Source organism: Bidens hawaiensis, unplaced genomic scaffold (assembly GCF_021521415.1).
Source record: "Bidens hawaiensis isolate Kalapana, Puna unplaced genomic scaffold, B.hawaiensis_p1.1 tig00029042_1, whole genome shotgun sequence".
Classification (NCBI taxonomy): domain Eukaryota; kingdom Viridiplantae; phylum Streptophyta; class Magnoliopsida; order Asterales; family Asteraceae; genus Bidens; species Bidens hawaiensis.
The window spans coordinates 49,025-66,894 of record NW_027494788.1 but is presented as its reverse complement, the minus strand read 5'-3'; the positions used below and the strand labels follow the sequence as shown (position 1 = coordinate 66,894).

At 35.0% G+C, this 17,870-nt stretch overlaps 2 protein-coding genes across 3 annotated transcripts; both read right to left on the bottom strand.

Annotated features, from left to right (window-relative positions):
- Window positions 1-1,568: 1,568 nt before the first annotated feature.
- Window positions 1,569-3,964, bottom strand: LOC143578147 (adenylate kinase 2, chloroplastic-like). Its single transcript, XM_077061809.1, has 6 exons — window positions 3,896-3,964; window positions 3,073-3,201; window positions 2,872-3,006; window positions 2,509-2,655; window positions 2,282-2,356; window positions 1,569-1,776 (listed from the first exon to the last, which is right to left on the bottom strand). Exons 1-6 carry the CDS (start codon window positions 3,953-3,955, stop codon window positions 1,672-1,674), a joined length of 651 nt encoding a protein of 216 aa, XP_076917924.1. The 5' UTR covers window positions 3,956-3,964; the 3' UTR covers window positions 1,569-1,671.
- Window positions 3,965-7,948: 3,984 nt separating this feature from the next.
- On the bottom strand, window positions 7,949-17,103 carry LOC143578135 (uncharacterized). 2 transcript variants are annotated; one of them, XM_077061797.1, is made up of 18 exons: window positions 16,930-17,103; window positions 16,805-16,847; window positions 15,706-15,827; window positions 15,500-15,607; window positions 15,164-15,308; window positions 14,997-15,088; window positions 14,799-14,892; window positions 14,268-14,715; window positions 13,385-13,527; window positions 13,196-13,301; window positions 12,952-13,069; window positions 11,467-11,634; window positions 11,094-11,384; window positions 9,578-10,213; window positions 9,456-9,509; window positions 8,745-8,839; window positions 8,566-8,659; window positions 7,949-8,421 (listed from the first exon to the last, which is right to left on the bottom strand). In XM_077061797.1, the coding sequence occupies exons 1-18, from the start codon at window positions 17,068-17,070 to the stop codon at window positions 8,326-8,328; spliced, it is 2,994 nt and encodes a 997-aa protein (XP_076917912.1). In that variant the 5' UTR covers window positions 17,071-17,103; the 3' UTR covers window positions 7,949-8,325. The 2 variants fall into 2 exon arrangements, with proteins under 2 accessions (XP_076917912.1, XP_076917913.1); XM_077061798.1 differs by having other exon boundaries at window positions 8,745-8,836.
- Window positions 17,104-17,870: the final 767 nt, after the last annotated feature.

The window sequence follows — 17,870 nt, the reverse complement described above, 5'->3', positions numbered from 1 at the left end:
GAATTTCTAACCGGAGTCATTTTGAAGTTTAAAAACCTTTGGTTATGCATTAAATTGGCTTTGGGGGTTCAAAATGTTGTCCTATACAAGTTTGGTTTTTATGGCTTTGGTATTAGAAGGATCGTAGGAAAACATGGTTGATGATTAACGGCCAATCTAACCATAAAACTAAAGATCTCAAATTTTGATTTCAGACATCGTTTTAGGCTTCAAACTTTTTGACAATCCATCTAATCATAAAATAGAGGTGTTAGATGGACCATATGAGTGTTTCATGAGTTATAGACGGTCTTGTTAATAGTAAAATGGGTCGTTTTTAAAATTAACAATCTGACCAAAATTTTATTTTTAAATGGACCGTATAATAAATCAGACGGTCTTTCTAATGCTCCTCTCACGTATGATTTTAGCCATTTCTTGCAAAGCTCAAGGTTCCGATTCCGATCTCAAGTCGCGACATTTTAAAGTAGTTAGTAACATCATTTTGTTAAAAAAAACCTTGAAAACTAGTATCGGTGTAGCATGCATGTGTGGTTTATGTCGGTTTCTGCCAAAACTCGGTTTTAATATTAACAAATTGATCAAAAATGTACCTAAATTTGTAATCCACTACAAAAATCGACAACCGAAATTCCGAAATCACAATATTAACATGCATACAAAGGTCTAGTGAAGAGTGAAGACACAAACTTAAAGGTATTCAAGTTTAGGATACCACAAATTAGATAAAAAAATCACCAAGCTTCTAAAACCAGTCACCAAAAGTTGTTAACCACGAAGTTAAATCTTCCTAAAATTGACCAATAATAATCCACCTGATAACACTCTTGAGAAACGAAGAACACAATGAAAATCTTAAGAAGTTCACAAAATTGAAAATGGAAGCTAAGATTGTGAGTTATGACATAAGGTATGGAGGTAACATAACGAAGTGGAGAAGAGATATGAGTGTTTGCTACATAACTGGCAAGGTGTCAAAAATAACAGATCTGAAAACGTCTTCAGACGAACCACCGTCTAACCTTTAGACGGTTTGTATAAACCCAGTAATGGTATGTCAAAGCTAATTTTCTGACAACTCTTTAGACGAACCATCAAACCTTTAGATTGTCAGTCTAATCAACTTTTCAAGATTAGTCCTTGAACTTTTAGCTTTCATAATTGACAGATTTGATCCCTTGACTTATCAACATATGATAACATTATTGTCAAAACCTAGAGGGTGTGAATAGGTCATTTTTAATAGCATTATTTCATAAGCAAGTGTCATGAGAAGACAAGTAAATGATACAAGAGAAAAAATTATACATACAGATATTACTACAATGAAAAGAGAGAACATAAGACATATCCTTGTACCTTCCTTCCTGCATAAGACACATTTATCAATTCTGTTGATTTGGACTTCTGTAAGATTTGATATATTAAGATCTGAAATACTTGAATTCATATATAACTCACATGTTATTAACATCATTAAAGTCACAACAATGTATGTTTTGTTTAAAGCATTATTAATCATATAATATATGTATATCAAATACAATATTGTCATCATGAAGAATGTCTTGGCAAGAACATTATCAAATATCAATCATATAACAAAGAATTACGTATCAAACAAGATTTCAAAATCACAATTTAACAGAGGTTTGTTATCATTATTCTAGATCATGTAGCTGCCATTCCTAACGGAGCGTTGTTTTGCTCAATAAGATTTGAGAGCGCGTTATCTATCTTGGCAAATACATCCTCCTTAGAGAGACTTCCGTCCACCTGAAACAAACTCATGTATTAAAGTGTGTCTGGATGTGCGTGGGTGACAATTTCTAGCACGACTTGTAACATTCTAATTAAGCCCGTTAACCCATTTATAGACCGTCAGACCAATTTAGTACAACTCGTTTATGGCACGTGTTACAACTTGATTACAACCCGTGAACCCGCTTACAACCCATTTGACTAGTTTACATAAATGAGTAGAACGGGTTGTGCCCATATTACAGGATTTTACACCTTTCCGGGTTAGGGTTTATGTCTTAACACGTATGATTATACGGTTCGTGTTCGGGTCTCGGTGTGCAAATTTTACTGCTCGTCAAAATGGGTTGGGTTGGGTTGGGTTGGGTTGGGTCAGGTCACATTGACCCAACAAACACCTTTCTGTTTGCTATTAAACTCTTTTTATAACTACATATGAAATACAATGAACAGTTAAATAATAGCATATATTAACTGCATGACTAAACCAATCTTGAATACCAGAGTCAGACTTGCATACCTTGACTGTAATATCTTCAAATAACGAAAGAACCGATTCTACATTTTGGTTATGTGTTTGCAACCGAAGCTTTACCTAAATTAAGACCATGAAAAATTCAAATAATTAATGCATGTCATAAGAAGCATAATACTAATAAATACTAAATAAAATAGAATAAACATAATTTATGGGTTTGCAAACATCATTTGATTCAAAATGACAAAGTGAATATTACAAACACATACTCTTTCTTCTGTATCATCGAACCGTTGGGTTAGCCTCGCAGCAATTTCTTGAGTTTCAGGCGGCGAATATGTCAAATGGTATATTCTACCAGTAACTGGATCCAACCTACGACCAACCACTCTATCAACAAGAATTTCTTGAGGAACCTATTATTAAAAAAACATCTTAAAAAGATGATAGAAAAAGGTATCTAGCTTCGAAAAAGATCACATCCAAACAATAAACAGCATAACTTGATAATAATGCATCATTAAATTTGACTGTATACAAAGGTGATAATTACGGCCCATTAACTTATAACGTGTTGATTTGGTTAGATGTTATCTTTAACGGGTCCAAGGGGTAAAATCAAAACGACTCACATCAAGAAGAATAAATAAGTCAGGTTTAAAACCGTAGGCTTGAAGGGCTGTTGCTTGTGATGAGCTTCTTGGGTATCCATCCAAAAGCCATCCTTTTTCAGCAGAATCTGGTTGTGATAAGCGATCCTTAACCATCTATATTCAGATAAAAAAAAGTCAGCAGTTAAAAAGATCCAAAACAAAAACATCAAAGAGCACTACCATGACAACTATCTCATCAGGAACTAGTTGTCCTTTCTCCATGTATTCCTTTGCTTTCTTCCCGTTTTCGGACCCTGATGCAATTTCTGCTCTCAGTAAATCACCAGCTGCAATATGCACTAAATCATACTGCACATACCAACATAGTTTCATTTAATACTGCTACTTCACAAGAAAGTAATCAATAAAAGAAGAGAATTGCTGCTTTAAACTTATAAATGATAAAAATTACAGCATTTAATACCCCTTAAGTTATTTTCCTCAAAGCAGGTTATGTTAACAAACCGAACTTTCAGTGAGCAGTTTGGTGGGAAGCCTGTTAAACGAACATGAGCACCTGTCTCATTCATCCATTTATGTTCGTGGACGTTGGATTACGTTCATTCATTTACATTCCTTTCTGTCCGTTTGTTCACGTTCATTTACGTTTGTTCATATACTCATCTAAATTCTTTTGGCCCATCACAAGTTATTATAGTTTTAATAACTTTTTAGCCCCAACACGTTGTTTTTCACATTACTTTTAACAAGCTTTAGCTCAGTTATGGTCGTTCACAAATCACTCAATATACATGTGTATCAACTGTACAAATGTGTGATTGTTTATGCAACACACATAACATAACATCCATTTAGAGTGCACATAATAAAGTATTTAAAGTTTTGAGAGAGCATAGAAAGAGGTTATTAAGATATGATTTCACTGATACACAATTAAGTCATTTAATTGCAAAGTAAGAGTTTTCTCTTTTAAAAGCTTATAATGCAACACTACTAATGTGATGAAACAAAGTAAGAATAAATAGGATGAAAATGAACTTACTTTAGAAGTAATGAGGTGGCATTGTGTGCCTTTACCAGAAGCAGGAGCACCGGATATCATAATCTTCAAAGGCGGAGGCGGAGGCGGCTGCTTTCTGCCTTTACCTTTATGATTATCCATTGAAGCCCTAACCTCCAAACCCTAATTATTAATTTCACAATTCATCAACCACAACGAATTCAAATATACGAATTCAGATATAGGAAACTGACTGACCAAGGAATATCGGTGATTGGATTGCATGGCGCGGCATCTAACAGATTTAATAATAATAATAATCGGAGGAGGAGGAGATGCTGTGAATAATAATGAAGATGAAGAGGACAGGTGTTGTGAATTGAGAATATCAGCCGGCTGTTTCGGCTTTGATAACACATTCATAGACGAACAACAAGAATAAGACGAAGCCATTGTTGTTGTGATTGATTGATTTGGATTGAAAACTGTCTGTTATTATAACCTAATTCTTATTCGTCTTTACTTTACTTAACTTTACTTTCATTGGGATGGATATATCATATATATGTAAGTAAACTGATGATGATGAGTGAATAACAATATTAATAGCAGGCCTTCATTGACAAGGATTTGGTATTATGGTATTTGTCAATTGGAACATGCTACTATTATTATTATTATTATTATTATTTTCTACTTCAACTTCTTTAGCATTTTGTCCTTGTAAAGAAAATATATATATATATATATATTATTTTATTTCATACATAACTTTCAAGTCATGCGCTACAAGCCTACACCATGGAGCATTAAAGCTAACACGTTGATGATTGTGAAAGGTGAAAGCTATTATAATGTTGTTACAAAGCTGATGCGTTATAAAGGGAATGCATTGACAAGTTGATGATTGTGAAGGGTGAAAGCTGACATGGGCCTACTACAAGCAAGTAGGCCCGACGGGTGTTAGTTAGTGAGTCAAATAGGTTATATGGAGTTAATAGGCATGAACATATTGATTAATTAGTATGAATGTATAATGTTGTTAGTTGTTACAAATGATATTATTGCTTCTATCATGTTTATGATGGTGGGGCAAACCTCATCGAGATCAATGAGTATGGTGTATGCGTTCGTGACACTTTGGAAAATCTAACGTTCTTCCTTCAATAGGAGAGATATGGACATCATAAAAAATATCCAACCTTAAACGCCAACTACTTGTTTTTGGCACATTGGTTTTTGATAAGAGGATAGATTCAAGCTAAAGAGTTCAAGTGAGAGTAGTTCAAGGATGAATTATCACTTGTAGTATATCCATCCAGTCAATTAAAAACAAAGTTGTAAGCTCATTTTTTTTTTTTTTTGAATGTTAAAGCTTTTCCTCCTACTATTTACATTATACCTCCATTGCCAGGAATCGAACCCTGGACCTCTCACCCAAAGGCCAAAGCCTTTACCATCCCACCAAAGTGGAGATGGCAAAGTTGTAAGCTCATTGTTAAAAAAAAACATACAATATTGGTTGATATGAGAGGCCTGATGTTGGACAATGATGTTTAGGATAGTGGTGGACCTATAGGTCAACAAGTATATTTGATTGTGTCAATTATCAATCAATCAATCAAGCCCTGTATATCCCACCGCATAGCACGCTATCGGTAGGGTCAGGGGAGGGTGGGATGTAGGCAAGTCTTTTCTCTATCCGAGAGAATAGAGGGGCTGTTTCCAGAGAGACCCCCGGCTCATAAAGCTACATACAGGTAATCATAGTAAACATACATCCTACAAGCAAAAGACACTTAGCAATACATAGATAACAAACTACCAAAAAAGCAAGGAATCTGTAACCTACTAAGAAAAGGGCATGGGAAACAAAAAGCAGCATTAAACAAAAAAATATTCATAAACAACAAGGAGCAATGCTAGCCAACTAGACCCTAAATAGAAAGCTAAGCTAACTAGGTACCTTCCCCTAGAAGTCGTTAACCTTAATCCTACGTTTCCACGAATCTCTATCCTGGACCATGTCCTCAGAGAGATGCAACTCTGTCAAGTCATGTCTAATTCTCTCATCCCAAGTCAATTTAGGTCTGCCTCTACTCCTCTTTCCTTCCACAATGAAGGCTTCTACTACTATAACTGGAGCTGTTGTCGGTCTCCTCTTCACATGCCCAAACCATCTCAATCTCCCTTCCTTTATTTTCTCTGATATGCTAACTATTCCTAATCTTTCTCTAAAGACCTCATTTCTAATCCTATCTAATCTAGTGTGTCCGCACATCCACCTCAGCATCCTCATCTCTGCCACCTCCATCCTGCGCTCCTGTGTCTTCTTGATGGCCCAACAGTCTGTTCCATACAACATTGCAGGTCTAACTGCGAGTCTATAGAATTTCCCCTTTAATTTAGATGGGAACCGCTTGTCGCACAAAACCCCAGTGGCTGCTTTCCACCTACACCATCCAGCTTGTATGTGGTGGGTTATGTCACTGTCTATCTCTCCATTGCTTTGGACAAACGATCCTAGATATTTAAACTTCGTTATCTGCGGAACCACCTGGTCCTCGATAGTGATCTGGGTGTCCTCGCTATCACCAACACCACTGAAGTCACAACAAAGGTACTCTGTCTTAGAGCGACTAATTCTTAAACCTTTATCCTCTAAAGCTACACGCCACTCCTCTAGCCTTTCGTTCAAGCTTTGTTTAGTCTCAGCCACTAACACAATATCATCCGCAAAGAGCATGCACCATGGGACAGGCTCCTGAATCGACTTGGACAGCTCATCCATGACTACCGTGAAAAGAAACGGGCTTAACGCCGATCCTTGGTGGAGTCCCATCTCCACAGGGAAAAAATCAGTATCTCCTACCGGCACACGAACACTAGCTTTAGTCCTGTCATACATATCTTTAATTAAGTCTATATACTTTCCAGGTACCCTTTACCTTCTAAACCATCCCAAATTAGTATGTGTGGCACACTGTCATAAGCTTTTTCAAGGTCGATGAATACCATATGTAGGTCCCTCTTTTTCTCCCTATACTTCTCCATTAATCTTCTCAATATGTGTATCGCTTCCGTGGTTGACCGTCCTGGCATGAAACCAAATTGGTTAATCATCACCTGCGTTTGTCTCCTAATTCGGGTCTCAATTACTCTCTCCCATAATTTCATAGTAAGACCTAACAACTTAATTCCTCTGTAATTTCCACAGCACTATGCGTCTCCCTTGTTCTTGTATAGGGGAACTACTACATTACTCCTCCACTGGTCTGGCAATTTTCCATTCTTGAAAATAAGGTTGAATAGAGTAGTTAGCCACTGAACTCCTTCATCCCCTAAACACTTCCAAGCCTCAATCGGTATGTTGTCTAGACCAACCGCCTTAGCCCTTCCCATCTTCCTAAGTGCTATCCTCACCTCTCCCTGTGTGATACCTCTACAGTAGGAGTTATTCCTTTGTTGTCTTTGCGCAATAGGGTTGTCTGTTTCTCGTTGGTTGGTCTGTATGCCGTTAAAAAGACTGTTAAAATAATTTTGCCATCTTTGTTTAATGTCTTGTTCCTTGATTAGGACATGCCCATCCTCTCCCTTTATATATTTCACAACTCCTAGGTCCTTTATTCTACGTTCCCTGGATTTAGCACAAATTGTGGTGCATTGTTCCTTGATTGTGTCAATTAGTGGTGCACAAATTGGTTAACTGGTTACGGTCAACGTGGTCAAATAACCAGTTAGACCAATAACAGGGACAGGTACTAACTGGTTTTCAGTTAGGAAACCCCTACTCGCTATAACCTGTTTTGAGTATACCCAAACCGGTTAACCAGAAAAATCACGGTTTAAAAGTAAATAAGTAAAAAACTTAGAAACCAGTTTCGGTTAATCGTATATACTACAAACCGGGTTGTAATAATCAAGTTGAATCGGGTAGTAACAGGCTTATAGAGAATCGGTTAGTAACCGATTAGGATTCATGATACATACCCGCCCGCCAATTAACCGGTTTGACAGTGCATCTATAGTATCAACTGATGGCACCAAAAAAGACCAGCAAATATATTTTTTATGTAATTTTTGGTGTTACTTGTCAAATAATGGATGTGCTCAACTGCTCATGTAAGTTTTACCTTCAAGCTTGGTGTTCAAACATGAGCATCTCTCTTAGCTTGTAAAAAATATGTAATATTTTAAGAAAATCAAATATGAAACACCAATTATACAGATCCTTTTAAGATTAATAAAACAACTAACCCTAAATCTATTAATTGCATTTTCATAATTAGACAAATTTTTAGCAGAATTTGATCTCAACCTCTCTGAATATGGCATACATGATACAACAATTCGATTTCGTCTGGGAAAAGATTTTACCTTTCAACAAGATATACTTTATGTCCAAGTAAAAACGGATCCATGAAAAAGACTATAGTTCTGGTTGTTTATAACACTAGTACACATGTTTACCCTCATCTCAGTTCGGGTTGGGGCGTGAGGCCACTTCGTGTTCTAACTCTATCTATAATCATCTGCCTCCCGGATAAATCTTCTTCATAGCCCACCACCTGTCACCAACCCAAACACATCGCAAAATTAGGTTTCGAGTTGTTATATCTAAATTGTTTTATTTTTACTGTATTATAATATAATTGTGTAAACATTAATCATTTACAATATTATCGAAAGATCAGGAAATAGAGAATAGGAACCTGAGATTCTGTTTGTGTTTCACTAAAACCTCCTCCATAAATGCCAGCATTTTCTTCTTCACCGGGATTGCTGAGGTCATCCTTTTCATTAGACCTGGCAAATTGATAGCAAACAAGAAAAAAGATATTAAAATAAAAGTTAAAAAGCAAGCAATAGAGAAAGCAACATGTCATCTCACCTTCTTGTCCAGTGCTTAGACAATCCAAATGCCGAATGAGGATCCTCACCATGAGGATCAAGCCCAAGCCTTGAACAATCAGATGTAAATACCTGCTATATTACAAAGTTACAAATCTAAAAATAAAAGAATCTAAGTTTACGTATGAATAAGTCAATTTGGGTCATATTCTAAAAACTAATAAGTTAATAAAGCAAATAATAGATTGATATGACCCATCCTGCCCATTTTGCCACATGATCACATCTAATAGAAGTTCAAACTAGGGATGCAAACGAGCCAAGCTGCTCGTGAGCTACTCGAGATTGGCTTAATGAAAACTGAAATCAAGCCAAGATTAAACGAGCCCAGACCCAAGCCCGAACTTCAGTCTAAACATAAGCTCAATATAAGATCCCAAGCTCGAGCTTCCCTTATCGAGGCCGAGTACGTGCATATAACTTTTTAATATATTAAATATACATTTATATAACATTTATTATGACATATAAAACTATGATAGATATAACTAAAATAATTTATATTATGTTACAACAAAAATTATAATTATAATTATAAATATAAGTAAAAATAAATTATTAAACTAGTTTAAAAAACATAAACAGGCCAAGCTGAAACTCCAATAAGTTAAATGAGCCGAGCTTGGGTTTGGCTCGGCTCGTTTACACCTCTTGTTTAAAGGAAAGAAATGTTCGAAGCATCAAGTGTTACCTCAGATACGTTTTTATCGGTTGCTGTTCTATCTGGGGACATCTGATCATGAATCTATAAAGAAACCATAATATTAACAACCCATTCACTCATAATAGCACCAAAAACAATATTATTTTTACCTTGCTTGTCTGCTCTAACAAATCCTCGATAGCAGATGCAACATCAGGGACCAACTTGGAAACTTCCCCACCGTTTTCAATAACCATATTGTCAGTAACCATATTCTTGCAAATGGGATTTGTGGGAATTGATGCGGAAGATAGTGGACCTTTTATACTGCCATCTTTGGTAACTAAATTCTTGCGAAAGGGATTTGTGGTAATTGATGCAGAAGATAGTGGACCTTTTATGCTGCCCTCTTCAGAAACCACATTCTTGCAAATGGGATTTGTGGTAATTGATACAAAAGATAGTGAACCTTTTATACTACCATCGTCAGTAACCATATTCTTGCGAACGGGATTTGTGGGAATTGACGCAGAAGATAGAGGACCTTTTTTACTGCCATCTTCAGATAACCTTGGCTTTTTATTCACATTTGAATATTTGACCTCCTTTTTTGTGCTGATGCTATCATCAATACGAGTACCAATGGTTATGGGTTCCTTTGGTTGAATAGTTAGTTGAGAATCACCGGTTGAAGAAATCATTCGAAACGCTTGAGTTGGGTACTGGCTCGTGGTGCACATTCCTGCTTCTCGGTCACTCATGGTTGCTTCTTTTGGTTGAAATTGACTCGTAGCAACAACTTTGTTCTGTCAGGAATAATATATATGGGTTTTTTGGTGAGTGGGCTATAAGGCAAACTAGTGATTATTTTGTGCGGGTCAAACGAGTTAGAATGGGCTGACCCACCCACACTTTTGTCTTCTGTTTAATATTTGTAAGTAATTAATATTTTAATATGGTTGAAAATAAGGGATGAGTATGGGTCAGCTTTGGGTTCAAACCGAACCAAATGCCGAAAACTCAGCTTTGGAGTTTTTGAAAACCCGTTCAGTTTTGATTGTTGGCTACGGTTTTCAAAATGATTTGGTTCATTTTTTTCGGTTTTGCCATTTTGGGCCTAAGAATTTTTGGTAAATTACTGATTAACTGATTATTGCACATTTAGGGCAAAATCTTTTGGGTTACACTATATATTAGTTTTTTTTATATATAAATTATTCAATATTCAATTATAAATATTATAATCTATAAATTCAATAGAAAAGGTCAGTTTTTTCCATTTTTAAAGGTTCGACTCGGTTTTTGGTATATGCAATACGAAAACCAAACAGAAAATATGGTTTTTGAAAATACATAAAACCAGCCATTGGTTTTAAGTTGGGTACGGTTATCTCAGTTCGTTATGGATTGTTTATTTCGGTTTCATGCGCACCTCTAAAAAGAACTATATTTTTAAAATAATAATATAATTTCTGTAGTTAAAAATGATTTAGGACGTCGTAACATTTGAATACACGGTAACCAAGTTTTGATCTCTTGAGAGTTGACATGTATCACTTTTAGCTAATTTTTATATTTTACCCGTTTTGACTTATCATCAAACAAATACAGCCCAAATGGACCTGTTTTCATATCATTGGGCCAAACATGAAATGGTAAAACAACAGTTGAGGGGCAAACCCGAACCTGTTTAATGCACTCCCATATCCACTCGATTGTAACTGTTTGCAACCCCAACTGACAAGCAACCTCATACTTTGGACCTTCAGTGAACTTGCATACTAAATACTTAACTTTTCTGGACAAATTGTCATGAAATTTTCCTCCAAGAACACGGCATAAGTTTTTCAATAGCTTTCTATCCTTCTGCTCATACTGGGATGCACATAACTGAAGCCCTGTAAATCCGGGTAAAGGGATTTTGCATTGAAGTGGGGAAAAGAGAATGTGACTGTTAACATCAAGCAAGCGACCGTCCTTCACCATAAAATGCTCAACTTTGGTTAGGTGTAACTAATGATATATTCAAAGTATAATAAATAGGAAATGTTTTAAATACCTGTAGACATGAACGAATCCAGTGAGAGGATACATTAGTGACACTGGTAAACTGTGTTGGGCTGCATAGAACACCATGGGCTTCAACTGTGTAATTGGAGTTTATCTCGGTTCTAGAATCCGCCACCTCACCACCTCCTTTGTGAATCCAATCGACAATTTCACCTCTCTGAGCAGAAAACCAAATAAATTAACAAGTACAGATAAACAAGGAGGAAAAAAGAACATTCGTTTCAGTAAAAAAAATAAAAAAATCAAGGGTTTTTAATAACATAAAGTAAACCATAAGTAGCAAATATGTTATATAAGAGAACACAAAGTTGAACAAATACATTCCAGTTTCAAGGGGGCATGCTTTTCATCTCTTCTTCTTTTCCAAAACTTGTGCCTCACTTGGTTATCATCATATCAATGACTATTAGACTAGTTATATAATTATCAAAGATTAGTATGTATGTATGTATGTATGTATGTATCTGTGTATGTTTGTATGTATATACTATAGTCTATATATAGAGCCTCTATGCAAACCCATATAATACACACCCTAAATTGACTTTAAAAAGCGTGAGGTGTTCCGAGGCATGAGACAAGAGCTTCACCGATGTGAGGCGTTTAGTATAACCAAAAGAATCCTAACTTTATGCACCATGCAGGTACAAGTGGTCTATGCATGATGTACAAATAATCTATGCATGGACAGATGGACTCAATAAGCAGCCTAACTTATTTAAAAGCCAATCAATAATTACTCTGCCCTTTCAAATATGAAGTTTATAATTAACTGGTAAAAATAAAGAAATTATACATGTCAGCATGATAAATAAATTTATTTGATATTACTTGCTTTATAAATGTTAAGCATACACTAGTTAAAATATGCAAATGATTTGCATACCCAAAAAGATCATCCAAAAACTGCATATAACATTTATATGTTTCAACCCATAGTCCCATACGCTCTAAATCTGTGTCCGGTGAAAAGCCTTTATCTTGAGAGGCTATGAGATAACTGATTCACAAAATTATGTAACTTAGATTCGTAGTTCTAAATATTGAACAGATTCATAAAAATGTGAGCCAATTAACCAAAATTATGATTCGTAACTGCATAACTACATACTTGTATATCGATTGTCTATTTACATCATATATAGTTTATGCATATACAGAACTGTGAATCACCAATAAGCTAAATCGTGAAGCCTATAGGGAAACAAACTGGCCCTAACATAAACTAATATGCATTATATAATCTAACAGTAACTTTGAATCACAATTGTGTATGCATATGAGATCAAAACCAAATACAAGAATCTTCACGTATAAAAACTGTGAACTTTAGGTAAATATTGAATGAACTAATACATTCTCACGCTTAGAACCCTTAATGTTTAATCCTGATTCTCCCTCTATGTCTACATATATACAAACATACTTATACATGTATAAATTGCAAGGCTAAAGAACAGAAAGACTAGCATACTTGAATATCAGGGAAATTACTGGAAAAGCGAAACAATCGACCAACGAATACACTTGATTTTTGGTCCTGGCTTTTGTTGCTGACAGCATGCTGCCTTTTCTGTTGACCCTCACTCAAACTGCCAACATTATAAAGCTTGTGGTTAAATCATAATCAAAACCTTTCACATGAGAACATTTATGTTCCTTATAATTTTAGTCCCCTTTTCTTCTACAATAACATCAAAAAACAAGATTTTGTATACCTTTGAGACACATCATTTGAAAAAGCCGGTTGAATTGTTGAGGAGTAGTTCCCTTGTTTCGGACCAGGCATGCCACTTACAGATCCCTTATTATAGGATACAGAATCTACAAACCAGGAATTGCAATTAGCAAACAAAAATATTAAAAAAAAAAAGTTGGGACGGTATAATCATAAGATATTATAACACCTTTTGGGAGGAGCAAATCATAAGCAACATGTCTCCGATGTACAGGAACTTCTTTCTTTTCACGTTCACAATCCTCAAGCCATAATGTTTTGACCACATTGATGACACCCATTGCAGAAAGGCTTCTAACTTCTTTCTTTTCACTACAATTATCATATTTACGAATAACTTGCCATTAAATTAATTAGGCCTGTAAAAATATTTACACCCATGGGAGTTCATCTAAAAATATTTATAACCATGTAAAAATATTACTTTGGCCTGCAAAAATATTTACACCCATGGGAGTTCATTAAATTTCATGTATTAATATACAAACTAACATGAGCACATGTCTCATTCATTCGTTTAAGTTCGTGAACATTTATTTACATTCGTTCATTTAAATTCATCTATGTTCGTTCGTTTACATTCATTTATGTTTGTTACTTTACGTTTGTCTAAGTTCGTTCGTTAATATATTCATTTGTATTGTTTAGGCTCATAACAATTTAGTCTAGTTTTCATAACTTTTTAGACCCAACACATTGTTGTTCACAGTTACTTTTAACTGACTTAGCTCAATTATGATGGTCATTTATGTGCAGTAATAATTGTTTGTTTATACTGTTAATCTACGAACACAAACAAGTTCATTTTCTTAACGAACAAAAAAGAAAACTCAGTTCGCTTAATGTTCGTGTTTGATCGTTTGTTCTGTTAAAGTTCAACAAATGAACATGAACATGCCCGCTCATGTTCATTCGGCTTGTTTACAAACCTATAATTTCTTCTAGAATTCAAAAGACTGTCATTAATACCACCAAAATTTTAAATATTAGATCATTAATTTAAAAACAATTAATAGGAATACAATAACTTATTAGCATGATAAGATATTTACCTTTCTGAAGGAGTTCCAACAACAATATGTGTTAATTGTTCATTAAGAGACATATAACGAGACCCACTTCCTCTGCGGACCATATTAACCAATCTCCTCATTTCAGAAGCATCAAAACCAACAAGATGAATTTTACAATCCAACAAATACAAATCATTATCTTCAGATTGAGAATCTTCAGCAACACATGCATCAATGTTAATAGAAGCTTTATGCTGCACGGCAGGTGGCGTGCTGTCATCGTTGACATGGGCAGGGATATCTGAAACAGTAGAAGCCATATTCTGGGAGAGAGTTGTTTCCAGGTCAGCATCTACCATCCCATCACATGAGATCTCTTGGTAGGGCTCGCACTCTGAGTTTCTGACAACCTTTGAAGAAGTCCTTTGACTAGTCGTGGATGTGACAGAGGTTTTCTGAACAGGATACAACTCCTCATTCAGACATGCTGTTTGTCACATTATATCATTTATGGTTACAAACAATGTTTTAATGTTGTTAATAATTCATGGCAAAAAAGTCAAATTTTACCTCTTCTAGCAATAGACTGGTTAAACCATGCCCTAGTGACAATATGAGTGTGACCCCATCTTTTGGCAACCTTGTATTTGTCACCATCAGGAGTGTGTTAGCAGTTAAGGAATAAACATGATGCACAAAATGATGAAAGTGAACAAATCAAAATTTATTAAGTGGCATATGCAATGTAACTATTATAATTAAGGATATATCACAAACTAAATGAGTGCTCTTTTTTGTGAGATCACCAGAGTACTTGCCTCCATTCTGTTGGACAAGCTTTTCTATCTCCTTCCGCTCATCTATGATTAAAAAAAAGACATATGTATAATTATGATAAAACATATAACATTCATTTAACTTTCAAGTTAACCAACCTAAAGAAACTTGAGTGACACTAATTGTCAACCCAGAAAATGGAAGAGTTCGGTAAGACTCGTGAGAAACAACACGATGCTCCTTCCAGCATTGGTGCAGCCAACTTTCAGAGACAATCGGTTTCTTTAAATTGTTCAAAGCCCACTGCAAAACATGCAAAAAAAACATAGTAAATTACTCAAAACATGCTTCTGTGTGTGTGTGTGTGAGCTCATAATACATGCACAAACTTGTGTATTCGTGTGTGTGTGTGTGTAGATACACAAGTATCTTCACTAACCACAATCACATACAACCAATCATTCTAATGCTTAATGTGAAGACAGAAGAACAACCTTGTACTTTGCAGCTAATACGTTCTTCACAATTACAAAGCTAACATCTGATGATGCTTTAGTTTGTAGCACACCTCCCATAGCTGTCACTAATTTCCCAATCTCATCCTACAAGAGAATTTTAAAGATAAAACTGATGAACAAAAACAGTGGTGAAAATGAGAATGGAAAAACAGAAAAGCAAAAAATCAGAAAAAAGAAAAAACCTTCTCCTTCATTTCAAAGCCAGATGCCAGTATTTTCACTCCATCCATTGCAAGGCAACACGTGAATCCTTGTTTTGGCAGCACTCTGTGCTCTTTTGCACAGGAAAACACACATTGAGGACCTGATAAACGTACAAATAGCCCACTGTAACATATCATCATATCTTCTTACAAAACAAGTTATTTAGACATGTCATATGCACCTCTAGTTAATAATTTGTAATTATGCTGAAAAAATTTAATTCAGTTATTCTAGAAGGAACACACACACATATATACAGTATACAGTATATAACTCAACTAGTGAACCAACCAAGCCCTGATCTATATATGTTATAAACATTGGTGAAAATACCATGATGTACAGCAACCTATATGAAAAATAACCTTTTGACCATTGATATGCTCAGTTCCAACTGCCATATTGTCTCTATCTCAGATTTATGACAAATAAACTCCTCACAAGTCGCAACCCATATGAGATTAAAATATGTTATAGATCAGTAAACCATCATGCACTGTCATACTCCAATAGTCATCTTACTTTACTACTACATCTTATATTTTCCTTTCAACAAAGCCCCCTTATTTTGACCAATGAATATATATCTCTAAATCCAAGGAAAATTAAGCATCTAACAGAACAAGGAAAAAGACTACATATGAATGATGACAGTAAAATTACAATCAATGGATTGGTTTCTTAAACATTAAACACTATAAAGATGCCATGGTATCATCTGTGTACTCTCTTATCAGTCCAAATTAATTAAATAATAACTATGTAGATTAAAACAAAAGCAGTATAATGCAAGTGTATTCTGCTTCTACCGGATTTAAGAAAATATCTAGAGCATATAAACTGCCAATTCGTTAGAATGATTTGAAAATGAATACACGTATAAATTCTGGTTATCAAAACTCGAAAAGGTTTAAAAAACTATAAATAACTCAAACTATGGCCCCTTTATGTAACCGCAATAATATGAAACCCTTTAACTAAAATAAACAGAATCTAAACATAGTATTGGTAAAAAAAAAAGTCAAAAACCAACGAACAAATATCAAGAAACCTGAGAGGGTAAATTGACAGCCATACCAAGCAAATTACAGCCTTTCTGGCGCAGATCATCAAACTTTTCCTGCATAATTCCATTACAAACAACAGATTGGCTTCAAAATCTTACACCGATGTACTCAATTACTAAAAGAACATAAGCATACATGGTCTCTGGAGGAGATAATGTGGTAATCATTAGGTCCATTCCGAGAAGGATCACAGCATAGAAAGATATCAGCTCCGTTATCTTTAAGAACATCGTGAAGCGAATCGAATATCTCAGGAGCCACCAGATTCCTGGACATAAACACGTTGGCTCCCTTGAAAGTCGTCTTCCTCATATCTCCTACTACAAAACAACAAGCGCAATTGATTGATAAAATAAAGTTAATTGATAAAATAAAACATCAAAGATTAAGTTGTAAGTGTAACAGATTTTAATCTGCTAGTTGTATCGTGTATGCAATGCATCAAGTATAAAATAAAGGTCTAGATCTGAATTGGGAAGATGAGTAATGATTTTGACCTAATAAAGTTATATTATGGTCTGGTGAAGCATAATTAAGCAGCAATTAGTGAGATTAACTAAATAGAATAATACTAATAATAATGTTCCTAACATCCAGATTCCAGTACAGTAGATTAATTTAAAAAAAAAAGCATCAAATATTAATTTCTGTATGCATCAAGTATACAATTAAGCTGTAGGTTGAAACAAGGTAGATGAGAAGATATGAGTGGGTACGAATTTTGACCTAATTAACAAATATGGTCAACGGAAACAGCAATTGGAGGTTTACCTGAAGTGCGATGGCTGATTGGAGATTAAAAACAATACGAAGGAAGGAGAGATCTGAATTGACAAGTAATGGTTGTTACTTTAGAGTGTGTGTTGCTGAGATTGAAATAATAATAATAATAATAATAATAATAAATAATTATAAATGTAGAAGTTGCAGCGGTGGAGCAGATTTGAGTGGTATGGCGGGAAGAAGCGAGAATTACATTTCAGGGTTTTCGATTTCAGAGAGAGAGGGATGTTTGTTTGGAAGCATTTAATAAATGTTGTGATATTAGCCCAAACTTTAACAAGCTTATAATATAT